We start from the raw sequence: 24,492 nt of genomic DNA, 5'->3' as shown, positions 1-24,492 counted from the left end.
TCCCCACCCCCATGAGACCCCCGACCGGGTCTTAGTAACTGGGTCAGGGGCTCCAGGTGGAATGCAGGGTGGGGAGGTGGAATTAAGCAGACTAATAAAAGGCAAGGGACAAAGGAGGAACCTTGGATGAATTGGGTGCTGAGTGCCCCGTAAAGAAACAAGGATGTTCTTTGAAGGATTGAGATGTAGGTTTCTCCAAATTGACTCTCTCCCCAAACTTGTAGACCCCCTTAAAAGCATGCTTTTCAGACTGGAAAAGATATCTAGAAGATTCGAGAAGGTATGCCAGGGAGTCCTGGAAGCCACAGGTTAAACGCAACACATCCCCCTCCCTGACTAACATTTTTACCTGAGGATGCGGTAGGAAAACCATTATTTGATATTAAAACAAATAGGCATGGGATGGAGCAGGATGCAAACGGCCAGGAATGTTTAAGATAAAACCTGCAACTTAAAAGAAAGTTAAGAATGGCAGGCTAAAGCGTTTGCCCCGGACTCCGGGGGAGGGGCGCCATCACCCTCCTCTGCTTTGGGGGGTTCTCCATGGAAACGGGTGAGAACTGCTGCGGGCAACCCTGGAGTCCGGGCGCTGGCAGCAACGCCACCGAGGCCCGCGCGGAGAGAGGGAGAAAGTGAAGCCGGGAGTTGCCACTCCCCGGGACTTGCTGGAATGCGGTTGGAGGGGGTGGGGGGTGGGGGGTGGACCTGCGAGCGCGCTGGCTGCCAATCACGGGAGGAGGAGGAGGTGGAGGAGGAGGGCTGCGTCGAGGAAGTGCAGGAATGAAGTTGTGGAGCTGAGGTTCCCTCCATCGTGCGCACAGAGCCGAGAAGACCCCCGGAGGCCGCCGGCCGCCCCTGCTCTGGGTGCTGTTTCCGGCGCGAGCGCCCGGCCCCCTCCCCTCGCCCGCCCGGCGCCCTCGCCGCCTGGTCTAGCCGGAGCCATGGGGACGGAGCCGCAGTGAGCACCATGGAGCTGGCGGCCTGGTGCCGCTGGGGGCTCCTCCTCGCCCTCCTGCCCCCCGGAGCCGCGGGCACCCGAGGTGGGTCTGGGGTGGGGAGGGCAGGGAGCGGCGACGGGCCCGTGCAGCCTGGGACCCCCGTCTAAATCCCTGGTCAGACGGGAACAGAGGGGCCATCGGAGCTTCCCGACCCGAAGTTTCGGACAGTCCGGGGGCTCAGAGCCGCCGGTCCTCGGGCTCGGAGGGGCCAGAGAAGGTGGGGCAGGGGGGCGATTACACCGGAGCGGCTCTAGACGTCCCATTCGAGGGACTTGTGCTTTGCAGACCCTGCGACGGCTCCGGAACTTGTCAAACAAGGTCTCTGAAATTGTTCAGAAAGTTTCCCTCAAAGGGTGTATTGCAGGGTGTGTGTGTGTGTGTGTGTGTGTGTGTGTGTGTGTGTGTTTTCCCTTCTTGAGCCCCCTCAGGCTCCTCTCTCAAAGCCTTTCCAGTTGGCAGCCTCCGCCTCCAGACTGGACTGGGCTGGATTCCTGGGGGTCCCTTCTGCCCGGCCCCCTCCCCGCCCCCTTTCGGCCGACTAGGTTGAGTTACTCCAGCTTCTGGCACGATCGGGGTGTGGAGGGGGGAGGTGGGGAAAGCAACCTGTCCAGCCAGAGCCGGGGAGCAGAGGGTGGCCAGTCCGACTGCAGACTTGCCTCACGCCGGAGACGGGCGTGGGGGAAGGGGGAGACATTTGTTTTGAACGTCTCGTTAGGGCCGACTTAGGGACTCTGTGCTTTGTGACTTGGAGAGCGTGGGTCACGGAGGGGTGGCGGTGGGCTTCCTGGTCTGGGGCATAAAGTGGGAGGGTTCTGAGGGAGGGATTCCTGGGCACTTGGAGGGAGGGGGAGGGTAAGGAACGGGGCCAGATGCGGGTATGTCGAGGGCCGGGTTGTCCTGCCTTTTCCTTTGTGCTGTGTATGGGGAAGGGTGCTGGGGTGGGGTGCGGTGTGTGTCTTGCCCCATCTGTCCGTCTGGGTGCGATAACGGTGAAGGCTAACGCGTACTGGAACTACACTGTGTGCCAGGTGCTGTGCGTGTTTTGTCTGGGTTCCCCTGCTTTCATCCTCAGAACCACCCTATAAGAGAAGTCCTAACTAGTGTGCCCATTTTCCAGGCTTGAAGACCCGGGCTTCAAGAGGTGAAGTAACAGCAAATAATTGGTGGATCCCAGATTGGACCCCAGGCAGTGCAACCCCCAACCACAGCTTCAAAATCACTATATTCTTCTACCCTGAACATTGGGGGGACGCTGCTCCCTTCATGGCCTGGTTGTGGAGAAGACAGACTGAGAATGTTCTAGGAGTAGTGGGTGGTCTTCACGGATCAGGGAGTCTGCAGAAGGGGTGGGTGTCGGGCTGTCTGTGTGTTGCCCGAGGGCCCCTCTATCAGAGCTCTGCTGTGTTATCTGAGGGATGTCTATACTAGGGTGTTCTTGAGTTGTGTGGTCTGTGTGTTTGTGTGTCTGGGCTTTGTGTGGCCAAACAGCAGTCTCCCTGCTGAACTCTGCCCTCTCAAGGAACTCCCTCAAGAGCTGCTGTAAATAGCGGAGGTGCCCCCACGCAGCCTTCTCTCTGAAGGAAGGAGGCTTCTCTTTCCCAGGAACCTCCCCTTCCCCTCCCTGTTTCCCAGACAGGCGTCTTCACCCCTGACCTTCTGAGAAGCGTGAGGCAGGCAAGGCAAGGCTGGGCTGTCAGCCTGAGCCCCTGCACTCCTCACCTGGGCCTGGAGGTCGAGCAGGGGGAGGGTGGCTGGGTTGTTGCAGTTCTGGCATCTGAGCGGTCGGTTCTCCCGCCATTGACAGGGAGCTTCTCAGGTCTTCCTCACCCCTCGGCCTGCAGTGCTGGGTGCAGAGAGAGGTGTTGGCTGTGTTGTGCAGGGGAATGGCTGAAATGGCAGAGCCCCACTCAGCTGCCTCTAGCACGCCTGGTATATGCCAGGGCTGAGGGCTGGCGCAGGCCTGTGGGGGAAAGGGAGATGGGGAGGGCCCGGAGGGTTGGGATTTTCTTTTCTTAGAGGCCAAGGTTTTGCAAAGTGCAGCAAACACATCTTGCAGAGCTCATAGTTTAATTCCTGAATGATTCTCCCAACAGCCTCCTTCTTCTTGCTATACTCGGGGAAAGTAACCTCATTTTAATATTCAAAAAAAAAAAATTGAAAGATAGGATCAAATGCCGAAAGAGAAAATACATTGTATTACAAAGTCAGATACGGAGCACCGTTGATTTTCTCTTGGTTTGGAATTGCCCACACCTCTGCTATATGAACTTCTCTTGCCTTGACTTTTAGAAAAGTACAGCGTGCTTCCTATTTGCCTGGTTCTCACCCATTACAGTTTCATTTCATCTCTGCAACAATCCTGTGAAGTAGGTGCACAGATGAGAAAACTGAAGTTCAAAGAAACGAAGTGACTTAGCCAAGGCTTCCCAGCCACCCAGAAATGTCCAGGGCATTTTTAGACTCTGATGAGGAGGCATTAAGCGTTGATCAAAGTCTTATTCCCTTCGACAGGAATGGGTTAAGCAAAGCCTCAGGGGCAGTCAGGTGGCCAGACTCGGGCAGAGGTGCTGTTTTGTTATTCAGGTGAAGGACCTCCCTTATCTGGGCTTTAGAAAATGAGGGTGAGCTGCTCCTTGCCCCCCACCAGGTTCCCTCTTGGCTTTGGAGTCCTCTCCTTCCCTGTACCAGCCCATGTCTGCCTTCCTCTTGGGCCCTCCTGGCATGGCAGGGGACTGAGGGCAGGAGCAGGCCAGAGGCCAGTGGGACCTACAGGGCTACGGGTGAGGGAGGGACCAGTGTCGGGCTGGGGCTGGGGAGCTGGTGTAGGGCCAGGCTGGTTGTGCCTGGCCCTGGGTGCTGGGATGACCTGGAAAAAGATCCCCCTCCCTGCCCTGTGGGAAGCCCCTCCGGGGTGACACCCCCATCTCTTAGTAGGCCACCTTTCCTCCCCACCCCTGGGAAGAGAGCTGAGACAGGGTGAGGGGTGCGTGCTCTCTTAAGGAGTGGGAGAATTATTATCGCCAATGTTGTGTTGCCCCAGCTCTGTTTACAAAGCCTTGTCACGTTTACAGACTGTTTCTTGATTCATTACCTCATTTAACTCTCATGTAATTTCTCTGCAGAGAGCAAGAGTTGTCATAATCCCCCCCTCACAGTCAAGGTCAGGTCAGTAAATATTCACTGAGTGCCTACTAAGTCACAGGCACTGCTGGACATCGAGGTGAATCTGATCTGGCCTCTGCCCTCGAGAGCCAGGGACTTGATCAAGGTCACACCGTGAGTGGCCCAGCTAGGGTTGTGGCCTAATGACCTGAGCCCCGGCCCCAGGCGTGGGTGGTGGGTGAGTCCTGGTGTCACTGGAATGGGCTCTGGCCCCACGGGGTCTGGGAGAGGTGAGCTTTGGGGGTGCAGGTATTGTTCATGGAAACCAAAGGAAGTGTTGGCTTTCATGCTGGTGAGCAAGAGAGGCAGCTGGGGCTGAAGGCTGGTGGGGAAGAAAGAACCCACTTGAGAACGTCCCAGAGCTGGGACCTGACCACTAACATCCAGCTAGAGGGACATGGGGGCCGTGACCAGCCTCTGAAGAGAGGGCTGGACATGGTGACCTCAAGTGGTCCCTTTTGGTTTGGAGACTCTTGATTGAAGCTCATTCCTTCATTCATCCCGCGAACACTTCTTCAGGGCTCACTGTGTCCCCGGCTCCGGGTCGCTCCTGCCTCACACTGACTGCCCCAGAGATCTGGAGGTCGAGGCTCCTGAGGGACAGGTGCTCTGGAGACAAAACGCTCCCCGGTGTGGAACAGGATCTCCTACCCCCGCCCCAGAAAATCAGCGGGGGGGCAGAGTGGATATGGGGACCCTGGCGAGGACTGGGGAGGGGGAGGGAGGTGTGGAGGTAGAGGAGGTGTCAGGTTGGAGGGTGTTAGCCCCCAAGCCTCCAGCTCCCTGGGAGTAGGTCTCAGGGTCCCAACTTTACCACCTGTTGCAAACATTTAGTCTGAATCAGACTCAAAAACGGACACAAACAAACTCGTGGGGCGGGGCTCCTGCTCTTTCTGGTCCTCCCACCCAGCTCAGCCACTCGGCCCTGCCCGAAGCCTATAATGTAATCGGTGGCATCAACAGAGCTGGTGTGTATTTACCTTTGAACAGGGTGTGGGGAGGGGTGTGCGTGCAGTTAGGTCTAGTGGAAGGAATGTGGGGTTTGAAGTCGGCGCAGACTCGAGTTCAAATCCTCCCTCTCTTGCTCACAGACTTTCTGATCTTGGGAGAATAACCCCTGGCAACCTCAGTTTCCTTCTCTGCAAAACCGAGGCTGTCGTCCCAGCCTCTGGAGGATGAGGCTCCGCCCAGAGTGCCTGCCGAGTGTTCCCTGTTGTTTTCCTACTGCCTGGCTACTGCAGCTGGTGTCCCTTCGAGGCGGCAGAGGGCACAGGGGGTGGAGACGGGCCCCTGCCCCAGCTCTGCCAGTCCCTGTCCCGGGCTTGGGCCAGGGCCTTGGGGTCTAGGCCTGGAGACAGCTGTGCCTACAAAGCAGCTGAAGCTGCTGAGGCTGGGGGAGGTCCTGGCAGCGGGCGTTATTTTTGGGCCTGGCCTGCCATCCCCGGCTCCTGTTTCTCTTGGGAGTCTGGGGGGAGGGACCCTTGAGTTCTATTTCTGGGTCCTCCCATTCCTCCCTCTTTGCTTCCTTCCCTATCTGGCCAGAGGGGTGGGAACAGAGACCACTCTAGGTGCTCCTGGGAGGCTGCCAGCTAGTGGCCATTGGCCCAGACCAGAACCCTGGGGGCTTGTCCCACCAGCCTTTCCCCCGATTTCTGGAGGCAGGGGGTATCTCTTATTACCCCCCAGGATTTGACCTTAGGCTCCAAGCTGCTGGGAGAGCAGGAGCCCTGGGGTCAGACCTCAAAGTCAGCCACTGTGCTGTCCCCCTGAATCTGCACGTAGTCCGTGGGAGGTGGAGTGGGGACCAACAGGAATTCAGGGCAGCTCAGGCACCTGTGGATATGTGGATCTGGGGGTGCACCCCACCCACCTCCCCCTGGCACACCCTCCTGGGCAAGATGTGCCAGGTGATTCATCTTCTCACCAGAGCAGAAAAACGGGTTTAACTGGGCACTTTAATCTCCCCCACTGCTGGCAGGCATGGTGCCAGCTGTTGCCCAGAGTGCCCCCTTACCCGGGGTCGTTTACCCCTTCTAGTATCCCTGGGCTTAGTGAGTACTTCTGGTCTCAGGGACACTGGGCTGGGGTCCGGGTGGGCTGGGTGGCAGTTCATCCTGATGCCCCTTGGCTGGTGGTTGGCACCAGGCAGGTACACAGGGCTGACGTAATGCCCTTGTGGCAGGAGTTTCGTGGCATAGATTCTGCCAGCTGGTTCTGGAGTCTTGCCCTGAGGAGGTGGCAAGGGTGAGGTACCAGCGTAGGAGCCTTTGGAGTAGGCAGCGCTCTGGCTCAGCATCTGCAGCTCGGGTCCGGATGCCCATAGTTGGGATCTGATGTTCCTTTTCTCTGCCTGGGGGAATTCCAGAAGTCCCTGCAGTGACCAGGACCCTGGTGGTCCCCATGCCCCAGCTATGACTCCAGCTGACCCTCCTTCCCCACTTTCTGGGTGGCATTGCGGGGGTGGGTATCCCTTGCCAGGAGGTTGGCATGTGGGTGGCGTTGTTTGCTCGGGAGAGGGTCAAGGGGTATCCAGAGGATTCATGATTCATCATCGCCTCTCTTGGGGGATTTTTACCCGTTGGCCCTGAGTTGTGCCTTTGGGACAAAGGGAGGCTTTCTTTGCCAGCCAACACCCTGGATCGAACAGGCAAGCTCCCTAAGGCTGGCACAGCGAGGCCCCCTCTGGATGCTCAGGATGGGCCAAGTCAGGGGAGCTTCTCCCCTGATGTGCCTCCTCTTCCCAAATTTGCAAACTTTCTTTTACTGTTGCACGTTCTGTGGGTACAAGGGACACGGGAGGAGGGATCCTTCTGTTGTGCTTTCTCGCTGTCTGCGGTGGCGTGACTCTGGGGAGTAGGTTGGCAGAGGTGGCCAGGTTGGCAAAGCTCACTGGGCAGTGCCCTCTGACCCATCTTCTCTCTCCTGCCAGTGTGCACCGGCACAGACATGAAGCTGCGGCTGCCGACCAGTCCCGAGACCCACCTGGACATGCTCCGCCACCTCTACCAGGGCTGTCAGGTGGTGCAGGGTAACCTGGAGCTCACCTACCTGCCCGCTAATGCCAGCCTCTCCTTCCTGCAGGTGAGGCCCATGGGCAGAACCCAGCCAGGCCCTGTTTCCTGCTGGGCTGAGCCCTCTGCTTGCAGATGGGTGGTACAAGAGCTTTCCCCACCCTGTATTTCCCCTTTTGTGGTGGCTCCTCAACTGGGAAGTCCTTTCTGTTGTCTAACCCCTGTGCATCCTACTGCAAGACCAGTTGACTCCTTCTCTACAATGTGGCTGGCCGTGGACATCTCTGGGTGGTCTTGCCAGCATGATCACCTTCCGTTGTCCAACTGCCCCAGCCACTGTCCCCCTCCTACCCGGAGTAATGAAAGGGCTGGCGGGTTCCTGGTCCAGTTCTGCCACTGACAAGCCATGTGAATGTGGTCTAGGCCCTTGGCTTCACTGGATCTCAGTTTTCCTATGGGTATATTGGGAGCAAGAGACATGCTTGAACTCCCTGGGGGGCCCATTTTGAAGATCACATGGAAAATGGATGTGAAAGGGTCAGGAGCAGGAGAGAGAATGGAAACCAGCCTCTGGGTTGTGTCCATGGTGCCCTGGAGCGGGGCCTCAGGTGCGATGCTTAGTCAAATCACAAACATCTCATCTCTCGTCCGGGCCTTTCCTTTACAGATGAAGAAACTGAGATGCAGAGAGGGTGGGGCGCTTGCTTACAGAGTGTTCCCCTGCCATTTTCTTTCTTTTTTTTTTTTTGAAGATGTTGGGGGTAGGAGTTTATTAATTTATTTTATTTATTTTTGCTGTGTTGGGTCTTCGTTTCCGCGCGAGGGCTTTCTCTAGTTGTGGCGAGCGGGGGCCCCTCTTCATCGCGGTGCGCGGGCCTCTCACTGTCGCGGCCTCTCTTGTCGCGGAGCACAGGCTCCAGACGCGCAGGCTCAGTAGTTGTGTCTCACGGGCCCAGTTGCTCCACGGCATGTGGGATCCTCCCAGACCAGGGCTCGAACCCATGTCCCCTGCATTAGCAGGCAGATTCTCAACCACTGCGCCACCAGGGAAGCCCCAACCATTTTCTTTCTTGATCATACTAGAATCTGGTTCAGGGAGGTGGGGAGTGGCCTTGATCTGCATTTTATGCCTGAGGGAGCAGGACTGCTCAGTGGCTGGGGGCCTTGCCCAAGATCCCCAAGCACAGGGTAACCTTGAGGAGGCCTTGGGGTGGGGGCTGGTAGGGTCCAGGGCCTGGACCCGCCTCAGCCCTACCCTACCCTGTCCCCTCCCAGGAGATCCAGGAGGTGCAGGGCTACGTGCTCATTGCTCACACCCGAGTGAGTCAGGTCCCCCTGCAGAGGCTGAGGATCGTGCGAGGCACCCAGCTGTTTGAGGACAACTATGCCCTGGCCGTGCTGGACAACGGAGACCTTCTGGAAAGTGCCACCCCTGCTGCACGCGCTGCTCCGGGAGGGCTGCGGGAGCTGCAGCTGCGAAGCCTCACAGGTGGTCATCTTTATCATTGAAACTTTCTGCTGGTTATGGAGAGCTGCCCGGGGCCCCTGTTAGCCATGGGGATGCTTCGTGTGAATAAGAACTGGGCTCCCTCCCGGATGGATGCAGGTGGAGCTAGGGGAGGCGCCCTTGTGCGGATTCGAAAAAGATTTCCCTTCTTCCCAGGAAGTCACAGCTTGTGCCAGCCCACATAGCTTGATAGTCAGGATGCAGGCTGGGTTTTTGCCCACTTCTTGGCTGAATGCACATGTACGGTGAACAACCTATGTAACTGTACGCGGCAGCCTTGGAGCTGGCAGTGTCCCAGACTCTGAGCGCCAGGTGCTTTACCTGCATAACCCCATTTCAGCCGTGCTTTAATCTTGCAAGGGAAGCATCAGTGTTATGCTCGTTTTACAGATGGGAAAACTGAGGTTTACAGAGGATACGTGACTTGCTTGAGGTCCCACAGCTAGTTAGTGGCGGTGAGGCTGGATTTCACACTCGCAACTGCTAAGCAATGTGCCCAGAGTAGAGGTGGAGGAGAGGAGACTGTGACACGGACAACTCACTCCGCCCCGGATCTCCGTTTGTTCACGTGTGGGGTGGTGTTGGTAGGGCTTAAAGATGCTGAAGGAGTCTTCTCTGCTCCCCGAGGAACCTGGGGCGTGTGTAAGAGCCCCACTCCCCTTTTAGAAGGCAGGCAGGCCCCAAGGGGGGTCAGAAGATGACAGATGGGGGAAGAAGCACCTGATTATTGCCCGCCCCACAGAGATCCTGAAGGGAGGGGTCTTGATCCAGCGGAACCCCCAGCTCTGCCACCAGGACACTATTTTGTGGAAGGACATCTTCCACAAGAACAACCAGCTGGCCCTCATGCTGATAGACACCAACCGCTCACGGGCCTGTAAGCCACGCTCCTCCCCGCCTGCAGCCGCCTGTCTTTCTCACGCAGCCCGCCGACCCCAAACTCCTGGCTTACTCCATGCCCCCGCTGCTGCTGCCGCCGCACTAACACCACCCAGTTCCTCTTCCTCTGGGTCTCCTCCTCTCTGTGGTTCTCTGTCCTGTCTCCCTCTGCTTCCCGATCGCGCCTCCGGTTTTGGAGTCCTCCTCCTGCCTGCGTCTCTGCCTCACTGTGCATTCTGTCTCCTGGTCTCTGTCTCTCTCACTGCCGTTCTGTTTCCCTCCCCAGGCCCACCCTGTTCTCCAGCTTGTAAAGCCCCCCACTGCTGGGGAGAAAGTTCCAAGGGCTGTCAGAGCTGTGAGTTAGAGGGAGGCCCGGAATCTGGGCGCAGGGGCTGGGTGGGAATAAAGGTGACATGGCGGGGGGGTGCCGGGCCTCGGCATCTTCCCTGAGGCAGGAAGTCTCCCCAGAAGGTGATGCGGGTGAGGGGCCCGGTGCCTAGGCTGCCGCCCAGCCCTCATCCTGCCCTTTGCCCAACAGTGACGCGAACCGTCTGTGCCAGCGGCTGTGCCCGCTGTAAGGGCCCGCAGCCCACTGACTGCTGCCATGAGCAGTGTGCTGCCGGCTGCACGGGCCCCAAGCACTCTGACTGTCTGGTATGTGCCCCCGGCGCCCCAGCCCTCGGGGTGCAAGGGGAGGGGCATCCCGCCTGGTGCTGCCCTAACCCTCTGGCACACCAGGGCAAAACAGCCCAGTGCCCACCAGCTGCCTGTCCCCCAGGCCTGCCTCCACTTCAACCACAGTGGCATCTGTGAGCTGCACTGCCCAGCTCTGGTCACCTACAACACGGACACCTTCGAGTCCATGCCCAACCCCGAGGGCCGTTATACCTTCGGCGCCAGCTGCGTGACCGCCTGTCCTTGTGAGTGCCGGGGAGAGACGTACTTTTAGTAGTTTTGCTGGGGGCTTTGGTTTATGGAAATGGAAGCATGTTGTGAGTACTGTCCGCCCCTGGCTTTGGAGAGCTGGTCACGGCAGTTCGTACTGAGCTGCCTCGTTCTTTCAACAGCAGTGGAGCAGGTGGCAGCAAAGAATAGCAGCTAAGAGCCCATGCACAGAAGCCAGACTGCCTGGGCCTGAGCCCCTTATTAGTCATGTGACCTTCTTGCTGTGTCTCGGTTTCCTTATGTGTTAAGCGGGGGCCAAAATAGTCCCATCCTCACCAGGTGGTTATGAAGTTTGAATGAGTTAATATTTGCAAAGCTCTTATAACTGTGCCCAGCCAATACTGAGCCCCCCATAATGTTGATTTTTACTCTAGGGTCTAGATAGATCAGAGTTTCATTTACTAGCTCCCCTATTTACTGACGGGCATTTAGGGACTGGCCTCAGACCTGGGGACCTCTTTCCTCCTGTCACAGGAGACAGCAGTGGGCTCTTGGGTCCTGGTCGTACCCTCCCCGTGGTGGGTGAGAGTACGGAGTGTAGAGCTAGATCATTTGGGTTCACTTCCCGGCTCCTCCACTTACTAGCACAGGGACCTTGAGTAATTTACAGAAAACTCTGTGCTTTGGTTTCCCTTTTGGCAAAATGGGAATCTAACAGTGCCTATCGCGCAGGGTTGTCGTGAGGAGTGGACGAGTGTCCAGGGCTCAGATACGGTGTAAGGACATTTCGGTATCGGTTGATATCATTCTTATTGTACTACCTGGGCATGGTCACACAGCTCATGGTGGTGGGGGGCGGTGCTGAAAGGCCAGGGCACGTGGACAGACGATCTTGATCTCCTCAGACAACTACCTGTCTACGGACGTGGGATCCTGCACCCTGGTTTGTCCCCTGAACAACCAAGAGGTGACCGCTGAGGATGGAACCCAGCGGTGTGAGAAATGCAGCAAGCCCTGTGCCCGAGGTACCCAGTGGCCGCCCCCTGCACACCCAGCCTGGCCTAGCCCGCTGTGCCACCCTCCCTCAGACCCTCCTGGGACCCAGTCCTAGTCTCCCACTGACTCTGCCCCTGGCCCTCCCCTGAGCACTCCCACAAGCTCCCCCATGTCTCTGCCAATGTGGGGAGGGGGCATGTGGCCCCAGGAGGGGACTGTGGACAGGACCCAGGAGGTTGAATTCCTGGTGCTCCATGTGGAGGCTGAGGTGCCCCCCTGCCCCCCTCCCCACAGTGTGCTATGGTCTGGGCATGGAACACCTGCGGGAGGTGAGGGCGGTCACCAGTGCCAACATCCAGGAGTTTGCTGGCTGCAAGAAGATCTTTGGGAGCCTGGCGTTTCTGCCGGAAAGCTTTGAGGGGTAAGGAGACTCAGAGTTAAGGGTGGGCACATGGCCTGAGGCAGCGTCAGGGCAGTCACTGAATCCTGAGGCCCCAGAAGTGGAAGCATTTCTTGGGGATGGTGGGAGACAGAGATGGGAGGCCAGGGGTGCAAAGGAAGCAGGTGGAAGACCAGCAGGGACTTTGGAGGGGGGAGTTTTTCTTTTTGTTTGTTTGTCTTTGGCCGCGCCGCGCGACTCGCTGGGTCTTAGTTCACCAACCAGGGATTGAACCCAGGCCCTTGACAATGAGAGCGAGGAGTCCTAACTACTGGACTGCCAGGGAATTCCTGGGATTTTTCTCATAAATGACATGTTATCTATGAATATGCACTTGTATGGAGGTCACACCATCCAGATAAAGTAAAATTCTCTTTGAGTTCATAGTAGCTTTATTCATAATGGCCCCAAACTGGAAATAATGCAAATGTATATCAATAGCCGAAGGAATCAATAAAGCTGACCCTTGGACATCATGGGTTTGAACTGAAGTGGGTCCACTTAAATGTGAACTTTTTTCAATAAATCCGTACTGCGGTACTACACAGTCTGGGGCTGCTTGAATCTGGAACCATGGATGCAGAGGGCTGACTGTAAAGCTGTACTTGGATTTTCGACTTTGTGGGGGGTTGGTGCCGTAACCTAGGCGTTGTTCAAGGGTCAACTGTAAAAGGTGGTATATCCATACAGTGAAATTCTCAGCAGTAAAAGAAACGGCCTACTGATACATAAAACAACATGAATGTGTCTCAAAAACATTATGTTAAGCGAAATAAGTCAGACAAGAGAGAGTCCACACTGTATGATTCCCTTTGCTCTAGAATAGGCAAAACCACTGTGTGGTGAGAGAAATCAGAACAGTGATTGCGCCAGGGTGAGGGCCTGGAAAGGGACACAAAGGAAATTTCTGGGGTGATGGAAATGTTCTGTATACCAGTTGGGGTGGTGGATAGGTGTGTGAATGCATTTGACAAAACTCATTAAACTGCACACTAAACATCTGCCATTTATTGTATGTGAATTATACTTCAATAAAAATATGTATTAAAAAAGGAGAAGGGCTTCCCTGGTGGCGCAGTGGTTGAGAGTCCGCCTGCCGATGCAGGGGACGCGGGTTCGTGCCCCGGTCCGGGAAGATCCCACATGCCACGGAGCGGCTAGGCCCGTGAGCCATGGCCGCTGAGCCTGCGCGTCCGGAGCCTGTGCTCCACAACGGGAGAGGCCACAACAGTGAGAGGCCCGCGTACCGCAAAAAAAAAAAAAAAAAAAAGGAGAAAATTCCCTTCAACACGTTCTCCACCTTTACTCCCCTTTCTAGAGGAGACCACTGTTAACAGTTTGTGTGTGTTCTTCTAGACCATTCACACATTTATGGATACACACGCACAGAGAAACGTAGTTTTAGTAATTTGGGGGGAAGGGTTGATTTAAAATGGGAGCCTGTTGTGAATATTGTCTGCCCCTGGCTTTGGAGAGCTGGTTACGACAGTTAGTTCATGTCCAGCTGCCTTGTTCTTTGCACAGCTGTGGAAGAGGTGGCAGCAAAGAGTAGCAGCTAAGAGCCCAGGCTGCCTGGGTTTGAGACCTGGCTTCTGTCACTTACTAATCATGTGACCTTCTTGCTGGGTCTCAGTTTCCTCATCTGTTAACTGGGGGCAAAAATAGTCCCGCCCTCATAAGGTGTTATAAAGTTTAAATGAGTTAATATTTATAAAGCTCCTATAACCGTGCCCAGCAGATACTACATGCTCCTGAATGTGAGTTTTTTGTGTGTAGTCTGGATAGATCAGGATTATATTTAATAGCTCCCCAGTTACTGATGGGTGTTTAGGTATTTAATTTAAAATTTTTAAGTTTAAATTTAAAAAATTTTTAAATGTTTAATTTCCTTAGGTTTTTTATTTTCCCTCTAACAAACAGTTCTCCCTTGCACATGCCTTTGGGAACAGGGGCCAGTGTCTCTCTAGGCCACATTCCTAGAAGTAGAATTTCTAGATCAAAGGATATAAACATTGTTTTGATATTTGCCAAACCGGGGCCTGGGCTTTGAAGTTCAGGATGGGAACAGCCGGGCTCGATGGGCAACGGGTTTAAGTGGAGGGGAGGCTGGGGAGGATGGCAGGGCCAGCTCGTGGAGGGAGGTCTTACCCACCCACTTCTTGGCCCTCTCCTAACCCTCCTTCTAGGGACCAAGCCTCCAACACTGCCCCCCTACAGCCTGAGCAGCTCAGAGTATTTGAGTCTCTGGAGGAGATCACAGGTGAGCTGTCTCTCTGAATCCTGCTCCGATGGGGATGGGAGGTCTTCGTCCTGTCCCCGCACCCCTAGCCTCACCCTGTGCCTGCAGGTTACCTGTACATCTCAGCGTGGCCAGACAGCCTGCCGGACCTCCACGTCTTCCAGAATCTGCGAGTAATCCGGGGACGAATTCTGCATGAGTGAGCACCAGGGGAGGGAGGCCTGACGGGGGAGGAGCTGCCCCCGGAGGCCCGGGAGAAGCTCTGAGTGTGTAGGGGGGGAATGGGGGTTCTTATTCCCTGGGGACTCCAGCAGCAGCACTCCCGTGGAAGTTTGCAGAGTGTGCTGGGGACAGGAGGAAGGCGAGGGCAGCCCTTGCTGACGGGGAGGGGTCAGTGGTGCGTTGCCCCCCTGCATTTGAGCACTCCCTCTCCCACAGTGGTGCCTACTCGCTGACCCTGCAAGGGCTGGGCATCCGCTGGCTGGGGCTGCGCTCGCTGCGGGAACTGGGCAGTGGGCTGGCCCTCATCCACCGCAACACCCGCCTCTGCTTTGTACACACGGTGCCCTGGGACCAGCTCTTCCGGAACCCCCACCAGGCCCTGCTCCACAGTGCCAACCGGCCAGAGGTCGAGTGCGGTAAGACAGTGCACTGCTGCACGGGCGTGCCCACGGGCCTCTGGCAGCAGTAGTCTGGGACTTACTTGTGCGTGTGCACTGCCCGTCCCTGGGGCACCATCCTTGACATAGCTCTGGTTGGCCTGGCCTCTTGGCATGGCTTCTAGCAGGGTCCTGCCACACTGCCTTGGCATCCCTCCCTTCCCTTTCCTCTCTGTTCCTGGAACCTCGGACCTCTTTCTCTCCCTGCTTTGCACGGCACCTATCCCCACCTCTCCAGCTCAGAGCCATGCCCACAGACTCTTCCCCCAGCTCCCCTGGACCTGGAGTCTCCCCTGAGAGTCCCCTCTGACCCCTTCCTCCTCACTGCAGTGGGCGAGGGCCTGGCCTGCTGCCCGCTGTGTGCCCACGGGCACTGCTGGGGTCCAGGGCCCACCCAGTGCGTCAACTGCAGCCAGTTCCTTCGGGGCCAGCAGTGCGTGGAAGAATGCCGAGTACTGCAGGGGTATGCGGGGCAGAGGAGGGGGCGGCCGGGCTGGGGGGTGCACAGGGGCTCCTTCCAGACCCCTGCACTGGCCGTCCTCTCCTCAGGCTCCCCCGGGAGTACGTGAAGGACAGGTACTGTCTGCCGTGCCACCCCGAGTGTCAGCCCCAGAATGGCTCAGTGACCTGCTTTGGCTCGGTGAGGTGCTGGTGCGCTCAGAGCTGGGGGGAGGGAAGCAGGGCAGGGTTGGGGGTGCTGCCAGGGACCTGGCCAAGTCCAGTAAAATACCCCTGGGGAGGGCTCCAAGCCCAGACCTGAATGGTAGGAGGCTGGAAGGTGGCTGGGATGCTGGGGACAGCAAGAGTTGCGGACACTGAGGCCTTTCAGACCATGCAAAGGGCCCAGGGAAGCCTGTGCCCTTGGCCGTGGCTGGGCTAAGGTGGTTAGACCTGGGGGCTTAGACATCAGGTGACCTGGATTCAAATCCGGGCCCCACTTGCACTGGATCATTCGTAAAATGAACGCTATACTAGTCCCCACCCCACTGGGATGCAGTGAGAATGAACTCAAAATAGGGTTTGGCACAGTGCCCAAGCACAGGAAAAGGTCTTCACAAGTTAGTTACCATTATTACTTGCTGTTATACCTTAGGTAATACACTCCCCCCACCCCAGCAGGCCTGGGGATCAAGCTTTGAAGGTGGGGAGCTGGGTGCAGGACAGGGGCAGCAGACACGGCAGGTTTGGGGCTGTCCCAGGAGCAAGGTGAACAGTGCTGCTGAGCGACCGAGGGAAGCACAAAGGGGACCCAAGGGCCTGGTCCTGCTGCCCCGGGGGCGTCGGTGCCAGCCCCCCGCAAACCCTTCCTCCCCTCCCAGGAGGCTGACCAGTGTGTGGCTTGCGCCCACTACAAGGATCCTCCCTTCTGCGTGGCTCGCTGCCCCAGTGGTGTGAAGCCTGACCTCTCCTTCATGCCCATCTGGAAGTTCCCAGATGAGGAGGGCATGTGCCAGCCATGCCCCATCAACTGCACCCACTCGTGAGTCTGAGGGCCTTTCCCACGGAAAGAAAGGCTTCGTTCCAGGACCCTCTCTGGGGCTCTTATTCTAAAAGTGGGACAACTCTGCCTTTGCTTACCCCGAGACCCTTAATTTTTCATATCTTTTTTTTCTGATCACAAAAGTAACACATTGTTAAAAATTTTTTAACTAAAGCATGAAAGTGAATAGTATTAGCAATTCTATCCCACTGTTAACAACTTGCAATATTTTTCCTCCAGTTTTTTTAATCTATGCACACACTAACATATGCATTATTATTATAACATATGAAGTATATTTTTATATATTATTATTATTATTCTCCAGTTTTTATCTGTGTACATTCTCGTATATACTTCTTTTTACCAAAGTGGGATCATAGACCATAGGTATTGTTTGGAAATTGCTTTTTCTCACTCAGCATTGCAATTTTTCTTGCAGTGTTTTTCCATGTCCTAACACAGTGATCTGCCCTGTTCTTTTTATGTTTTTCACTTAGTTGTTTTTAATTACACATGGAATACATGCATACATTCTTGTGATACACATTTTCAGCAGTATCAAAGTAATAAACACTGTAAAGCAGAAGTGCCCTTTCGTCCACTCCCCCACCCACCCAGTCCCCCACCCTCCCCTCCCTGGGGAGAACCACCAGGTCACTCTGGTGTGCTCCACACTTTTACAAAAATGCATTTTACATTTATGTTAGGTTGAAGATTGCTGTTTTGGGAAGTCAAAAATGATCAAGAAACAGCAATTTCATCTAGCTCATCTATTTCTCAGCAATTTCATCTGACTCACATATCATCAGTTTTGGTTTTTGTGTGTGTGCTTTTTTTTTTTTTTTTTTTTTTTTTTTTTTTTTGCGGTACGCGGGCCTCTCACTGTTGTGGCCTCTCCCGTTGCGGAGCACAGGCTCCGGACGCGCAGGCTCAGCGGCCACGGCTCACGGGCCCAGCCGCTCCGCGGCATGTGGGATCTTCCCGGACCGGGGCACGAACCCGCGTCCCCTACATCGGCAGGTGGACTCTCAACCACTGTGCCACCAGGGAAGCCCTGTGTGTGCATTTTTTTAATGTAAATAGGATAGTACTCTACATATAGTTCTGCACTTTGCTTCCCGTCCGTCCCGGCACTTTATGTATCTTGGAGGTTCTTTCTTGTGAGTACACATGAACCTACCTCCTTTTTTTTTTTTTTTTTTAACTACTCAATCTGCAGTATGGATGTAGTATTATTTAACCATGTCCCTGTTTGAGGGATATTCATTGAACTTGTCTCCTTTTTTGGGGGGGGGTGCAGTTTATTGCACTTGAGCTCCATGTACAAGTGAGCATCTTGTACATGCCCCCTAGTGTACAGGTGTTGGCATTTTTAGGGTCTACCCTGAGAGGTGGAACTGCTGGGTCACAGTATTGTCAAACTGTCCTTGGTGGAGGTTGTGCCCCACTATTTCCTGGCGTCCTCTGCAGAGGGGATAGCCAAGCTTTTGGACGTGATGCTCCTCTGGGTGCCCCCCACTTCCTACCCAAGACAGGGAGGTGCAGGGGATGCAGGTTTGCAGACTGGAGAAGGCCTCCCCTGTGGGGTGGTAGAAAGAGCCATGGTGACCCTGAGCCCAGTTTCTGCCTTTGTCAAATAGGGATCATAACCCAGCTACACCCACCTCTGGGGATATTGTGAGGCTGAGTGAGTGCAAGAGGCGGTTCCCAGCCTTGTTGACAGGACTCTCTCTCTTCTGCAGCTGTGTGGACCTGGATGACAAGGGCTGCCCCGCCGAGCAGAGAGCCAGGTCAGCCTGGTCCCCAGGACGCATCCCATGTTGCCCCTCAGTCCCCCTCCGGCCCCTGAGTGGTCACTGCTATAGGGAGGGGGCCTCCTGACATGACACATGTCCCTCCCCAGCCCACCCTTCCACTAAGGATCCTCCTTTCAATTAGCTTCAACCAGTGGACGGAGGACCTGCTCGGGATGCTTGGGGGGCAGGGAACAGGAAAAGATGGCGAAGACACCCAGCACCTCCCCACCCTCGAGTAGGTAGGGGTCTCCTAAGGGACACAGGCAGCCTGCAACTCCCTGGGACTCAAGGCACGTTGAGAAGAGAGCGCAACTACAGCACTGAGGACGGGACAATGACTTCTTACCTGGGGGCAGTGGGCGGCTTCAAGGAGGAGGTGGCATGGGAGCCAGGTCTTGAAAGAGGGGCAGGTATGTCACTTGCATTAGGAGGAAAGCAACCAGGCAGCATGGTGAGAGGGGTCAGGACAATCTAGGACGTGTTTGCTGAAGGTTCTGCTGTCGTGGGCCACTGAGTAAGCTCAGAGGAGGGAGTAAGGGGTGAAGTCTGAATCAGGTTCGGGCAGGATCTTGGAGGGCATACGCTCTCCCTCACCATGAGGCCACAAGCCCTGTGATGTCCATCACTGGACTCGATTTCTAGGCAGTGGGGTGTTTGGGGAAGGGCTTTGGGGAGAAAAACAGATGGGAGTATGTCCTAGGTAAGCATTTGTCCATGACACAAGCGTTCATTAGAGGTCTGTGACGTGCCAGCCCTTGGCTAAGCAAGGGAAGGGGGCAAGGATGACAGTGATGTAGGGTCAGCACCCAGGAGATCCTTCTATCCCAGGATGAGCTGAGTCTTGAAAGATGACCTCATGCAGAAATGATGGTCCAGGTAGAATTAACAAAGGCTGGGAGCTGTGGAAATCATGACCTATGGGTGGAAAATTTGGCTAGAATATCAGAATCACTGGGTGCACATTCCCCACCTCATACCACAATCAGAATGTCTGGGGGGTATATAGGGCTCCAGAGTCTTGCGTATTGACAAGCTCCCTGGTGATTTTTGTCAGGAAGTTTGAGAATCCTGGGCTAGAGCCCTGGGCAAGAGCATAAACAATTTGGAGATGTGGGTGGAGAGGGTTTTGAATGCCCAGCAAGGAGTCTGGACTTCATTCTGGAGGCAGTAAGGGAGGTTTTTGAGTAGGTGAAACAGGATGGGAACCTGCACGTCACCCTTCCAACTTCCCTTTCCAAATGCCAGTGACCTTTATGCCCCTCCAGGGGACCCCTTCCTCCCTCCTGTCCCAGACTGGTCCCCAATCCCTGACCCTAGCTCCTGCCCCCAGCCCTGTGACATCCATCATTGCCGCTGTGGTGGGCATTCTGCTGGTCGTTGTCGTGGGGCTGGTCCTCGGCATCCTCATCAAGCGAAGGCGGCAGAAGATCCGGAAGTACACGATGCGGAGGCTGCTGCAGGAGACAGAGGTGAGGCGGTCCGAGGGCCTCTCGGGTGGCCTGGGGTCTGCAGCCCAGCCCGCGGCACTGACGCACCACCCCCTCACCCCAGCTGGTGGAGCCCCTGACACCGAGCGGAGCGATGCCAAATCAGGCTCAGATGCGGATCCTGAAAGAGACGGAGCTGAGGAAGGTGAAGGTGCTTGGATCCGGAGCTTTCGGCACCGTCTACAAGGTCAGGGGTGGGGCCTACGTCCTGGGTGGGCGGTCCCAGAGGGTGCGGTCAGGGCGCAGACGAGGGTTCTGTCAGGAAGACAGCCAGGGGCTGCGGGCGGTTCTGTTGGGTAGGGCAGTTACGTATAAGGGGATAGGGAGTGGGCTGAAATGGTGAGGTTGCTGCTAAATAATGGGGTTGGCCCAAGGGTGGGGAAGGGGATTGGGAGCACAAGTAGGGACCCCTTGGACGACTGCAGGTTGGATCTGGCCCACCCTCTTCCTGCTCACATCCTCCTCTCTCTGCCCAGGGCATCTGGATCCCCGACGGGGAAAATGTGAAAATCCCAGTGGCCATCAAAGTGTTGAGGGAAAACACATCCCCCAAAGCCAACAAAGAAATCTTGGACGTAAGCCCTTCCACCCTCTCCAGCTGGGAGTACAGCGCGGACCCCCTGGCTGCAGGTCTGGGCTGTGGGCTCTGTCTTCACTGGGGTTTTAGGAGACACTTTGTGGTCCCCCAGATCTCTCCTCTTAACCTCCTGAGTCTGCGGGCCATGGTTCTGGTTTGTGACGAATGGGGTTGGATTGACTGAGGGTCCCCAGTCACGGCTCAGCCCTCGGGAGGGGTGTGTGGTGGTTTGGGGGCCAGTGGTTTCCCACACCCTCTCAGTGTATACCCTTGCTCCCAGGAAGCATATGTGATGGCTGGTGTAGGGTCCCCATACGTGTCCCGCCTTCTGGGCATCTGCCTGACATCCACGGTGCAGCTGGTGACACAGCTTATGCCCTATGGCTGCCTCCTAGACCACGTCCGGGAGCACCGCGGGCGCCTGGGCTCCCAGGACCTGCTGAACTGGTGTGTGCAGATTGCCAAGGTATGCACTTTGGGGGCCGGGGCTCTGCGGGTGCCCTTGGGAGCAAGCCTCTGTCTCCACTCAGAGCTAGGATGAGGAGGTTTCCTGGGAGAGTTCTGGCAGAGCGTCCAGAGGTCCACACAGATGCCTCTGACCCCAGGGGATGAGCTACTTGGAGGATGTGCGACTCGTGCACAGGGACCTGGCTGCCCGGAATGTACTGGTCAAGAGTCCCAACCATGTCAAGATTACAGACTTCGGGCTGGCTCGGCTGCTGGACATTGACGAGACAGAGTACCATGCGGACGGGGGCAAGGTCAGAGGAGGGAGCAGAGTGAAGCAAGGGGGGGTGGGGTCTGGCCCCCGGGAGACCTCAGAACGGCCACCTCCCCACCACACCTGGTTGGAGCACTTCCTTCTCTGCTCTCCCAGGTGCCCATCAAGTGGATGGCGTTGGAGTCCATTCTCCGCCGGCGGTTCACCCACCAGAGTGATGTGTGGAGCTATGGTGTGTGATGGGGTGGGTTGGAAGGGTGGATACGGAGCCGTCGCCCCGGGGGGTGGTGCCGGTGGAAGGATGAGAGCTGGGATGGAGCGAATTAATGGACACTTTAGCATGAAGGAAGGAAGGGGCTGCCAGTGCCTCAGTCTGCCAGGGACTGCGGAAAGACTGGGCGTCTCCTGCCCTTGACACTGCATCCCTCCCCTCCTTCCCCCATGGTGCCAGGCTCTTGGATAGAGCCTCTGGGGCTCAGTACACTAAAGCTCCCTCTGTTCCCCCCACCTCTTGACCCCATCTCTGCCCCAGGTGTGACTGTGTGGGAGCTGATGACTTTTGGGGCCAAACCTTACGATGGGATCCCAGCCCGGGAGATCCCTGACCTCCTGGAGAAGGGGGAACGGCTGCCCCAGCCCCCCATCTGCACCATTGATGTCTACATGATCATGGTCAAATGTGCGTGGTTGAGCTGGGTCGGCTGCTTGGAGGAGGAGTGGGAGGGCCCGGGTGGAGGGGCCTACAAGGGGCATGGGAGGGGGCCAAGAGCAGGATGATATGTTTAATGCAGCCTCAAAAGGGTCTCACTTCCCTTTACAGTACCAGTCCAGAGGAGCTATCAAGGACCAGCTAGAAAGAGACTTAATGCAAAATAAAAAGGGGAAACTAGTAGAGATTCTCAAAGGTTCTCTCTCAGGATCCGAGTCTGGTACCTCTTCTCTACCACCTGAGGGCTTTGGACTCTAGTAACTGGGGTTGTCTAGGCCGGGGGTGGGGGTGAGGGGCTCTGCACACAGGCTGCAGCCAGAACTGAGACGCTGGACTCTGCCCGCCCCCAGGTTGGATGATTGACTCGGAATGTCGGCCGAGGTTCCGGGAGTTGGTGGCCGAATTCTCCCGCATGGCCAGGGACCCCCAGCGCTTTGTGGTCATCCAGGTACTGGGCCTTTCCACGCCATCCCTGCCTATGGCTAAGATCACCCTCCCCTAGAGGGAGGAAAGGGAGATGACTCCTGGGTCCCAGGCTCCCAAGCCCAGCCCCTGCCTGACTCGTCAGACCTCTGGGACTCCCTGAGCCTCCCTCGGGAGGCTGGGCTGGGGAGAGGCTGCCACGCTCCGTCTCCCGCCTCCCCAGAATGAAGACCTGGGCCCTACCAGCCCCTTGGACAGCACCTTCTACCGCTCGCTGCTGGAGGATGATGACATGGGGGACCTGGTGGATGCTGAGGAGTACCTGGTACCCCAGCAAGGCTTCTTCTGCCCCGACCCTGCCCCGGGCTCTGGGGGCACAGCCCACCGCAGGCACCGCAGCACGTCCACCAGGGTCAGTGCCCCCTGTCACAGTGTGGTGGGTGTGTCTGGTTACTTCCCCCGACCCCAGTGGACTAGAGTCCCCTTCTCCAGTGTCCCCCAACCATCACCTCTCACGGAGGAGACCCCATTATCCCCAAGAAGGATTCCTGCTGCTTTCCAGCTGGGACCCCATTCTTGCCACAGTGACTGTGTCAAACCCCGAAGGCGACTTCCTTTTATCTCCTGTGACCCTGTCACCTCCCGTGAAGTCTCCATCATGAATGACCCCCGTCATGACCTTCTCTCTCGTCCTCAGAGCGGCGGTGGTGAGCTGACGCCGGGTCTGGAGCCCTCGGAGGAGGAGCCCCCCAGGTCTCCACTGGCACCTTCCGAAGGGGCTGGCTCTGATGTGTTTGACGGCGACTTGGGAATGGGGGCAGCCAAGGGGCTGCAGAACCTCCCCCAGCATGACTCCAGCCCCCTGCAGCGGTACAGCGAGGACCCCACAGTACCGCTTCCTCCCGAGACCGATGGCTACGTTGCCCCCCTGACCTGTAGCCCCCAGCCCGGTATGGAGTCCAGGCCCGAGCTGAGAGGTTGGGAGGTGGGGATTGGGGGTGCTCAGCCCAGGGCCCACTCTGGGGGCAGGGGCAGCAGCCAGAACACATGGGCTCCTCCCCCTAACAAGCCTCCTTCTCTTGTCCTTTCAGAATACGTGAACCAGCCAGAGGTTCGGCCACAGCCCCCCTCACCCCTAGAGGGTCCGCGGCCTCCTCCTCGACCTGCCGGTTCCACTCTGGAAAGGCCCAAGACTCTCTCCCCTGGGAAGAACGGGGTTGTCAAAGACATTTTTGCCTTTGGGGCTGCCGTGGAGAACCCCGAGTACTTGGCACCCCGGGGCAGGGCTGCCCCTCAGTCCCACCCTTCTCCGGCCTTCAGCCCAGCCTTTGACAACCTCTATTACTGGGACCAGGACCCATCAGAGCGGGGCTCTCCACCCAGCACCTTTGAAGGGACCCCTACAGCAGAGAACCCCGAGTACCTGGGTCTGGACATACCAGTATGAGCCAAAAGGCCCGGGCCGCTGAGGCCCTGCTGGCCCCTCAGGGAGTGTGGAAGGCCTGACTTCGGGCCTGCGTCAGGACGAGGCGGGGAGAGGGCCCTTGGATCACATCCAGGGCAGCCTGCCATGCCAGCAATCTTCCTTCCTCTTCCAACTCGTAGGTGGCTGAGAGCCGCCCATCCTGGCTGGAAGAGGGGATGGCACCGGGGAGTCTTGACTGATGCTGGAGCCCTGGCCCAGCCACTAGGGTCCACTGGATGCCACAGCCAGTCTCCTTACCTGAGGGAGCTGCCCAGCCCGACTTCTTCCAGAACCTGACACTGAAGGACAGGGAAGCTGAGCCTAGGAAGGGAAGAGGCCCCAAGAGGGTGTCTAGGAACCAGAGCAGAGACTCCCTGAGACCTAGCTCTGCCCCTAAGAAGGGGACAGCAGCAGCGCCCAGATCCGGTCCCTGTACAGAGTGCTCTTTTGGTTTTGTTTTTACTTACTTTTTTTGGTTGTTTTATTTTATTATTTTTTTTAAGACGAAATAAGGACTCGGTGGAGAGTGGGTATTGTGGAAGCGGGGTGGGGGGGCAGTCTCTGGGGTTGCGGGAGGAATGTCCCTTCTCCACACCCACTTTCTCCATTTGCAAATATATTTTGGAAAACAGCTGGACACCGGCCTATGTCTGGGGTGGCTCTGAGCCATCCCTTTACTGCTCACCTCTTAACCTACATTCAGTTCCTCTTTCCTGGAGGGACTGGCTAGGAATCTTTGGAAAGCTTGAATGAGGAGCCTACTGCCAGTTTCCTGGCTCTTGGATTGGGGGGAAACTGGTTGGGATTCTGACCTGAGAGCCCTTTGATGACCAGACCATTCTTGCTTAGAAAAAAAGAAACTCCTAAGGCCACCCACCAGAGTGGGGTAATTTCCTCCCTGTAGGCAGGGGTAGTTGGGGAAGGATGGGGGAAAGAAAAGGCAGTGTCTACTGTGTGACTCATTTTCCTTGCCTTGGCAAGGAAATCGTTGAATTAGAAGTAGCTATCCAGAAAAAACCCACCCAGACAGCACGATCACATTGGTGGTAGAAAGGC

At 56.5% G+C, this 24,492-nt stretch overlaps 1 protein-coding gene across 1 annotated transcript; it reads left to right on the top strand.

The window, feature by feature from the left end:
• Nucleotides 1–729: 729 nt before the first annotated feature.
• Nucleotides 730–24,492, top strand: ERBB2 (erb-b2 receptor tyrosine kinase 2). Its single transcript, XM_081218880.1, has 27 exons — nucleotides 730–1,040; nucleotides 7,090–7,241; nucleotides 8,447–8,660; nucleotides 9,421–9,555; nucleotides 9,844–9,912; nucleotides 10,096–10,211; nucleotides 10,336–10,477; nucleotides 11,348–11,467; nucleotides 11,733–11,859; nucleotides 14,064–14,137; nucleotides 14,225–14,315; nucleotides 14,555–14,754; nucleotides 15,106–15,238; nucleotides 15,325–15,415; nucleotides 16,095–16,255; nucleotides 18,001–18,048; nucleotides 19,385–19,523; nucleotides 19,606–19,728; nucleotides 20,018–20,116; nucleotides 20,399–20,584; nucleotides 20,724–20,879; nucleotides 20,996–21,071; nucleotides 21,372–21,518; nucleotides 21,899–21,996; nucleotides 22,195–22,383; nucleotides 22,669–22,921; nucleotides 23,063–24,492. Exons 1-27 carry the CDS (start codon nucleotides 968–970, stop codon nucleotides 23,416–23,418), a joined length of 3,768 nt encoding a protein of 1,255 aa, XP_081075006.1. The 5' UTR covers nucleotides 730–967; the 3' UTR covers nucleotides 23,419–24,492.

The sequence above is a fragment of the Mesoplodon bidens genome, assembly GCF_964165515.1.
Source record: "Mesoplodon bidens genome assembly, chromosome: 19".
Classification (NCBI taxonomy): Eukaryota; Metazoa; Chordata; class Mammalia; order Artiodactyla; family Ziphiidae; genus Mesoplodon; species Mesoplodon bidens.
The sequence above is the reverse complement of the archived record's forward strand: the minus strand, read 5'-3'. Positions and strand labels throughout refer to the sequence as shown.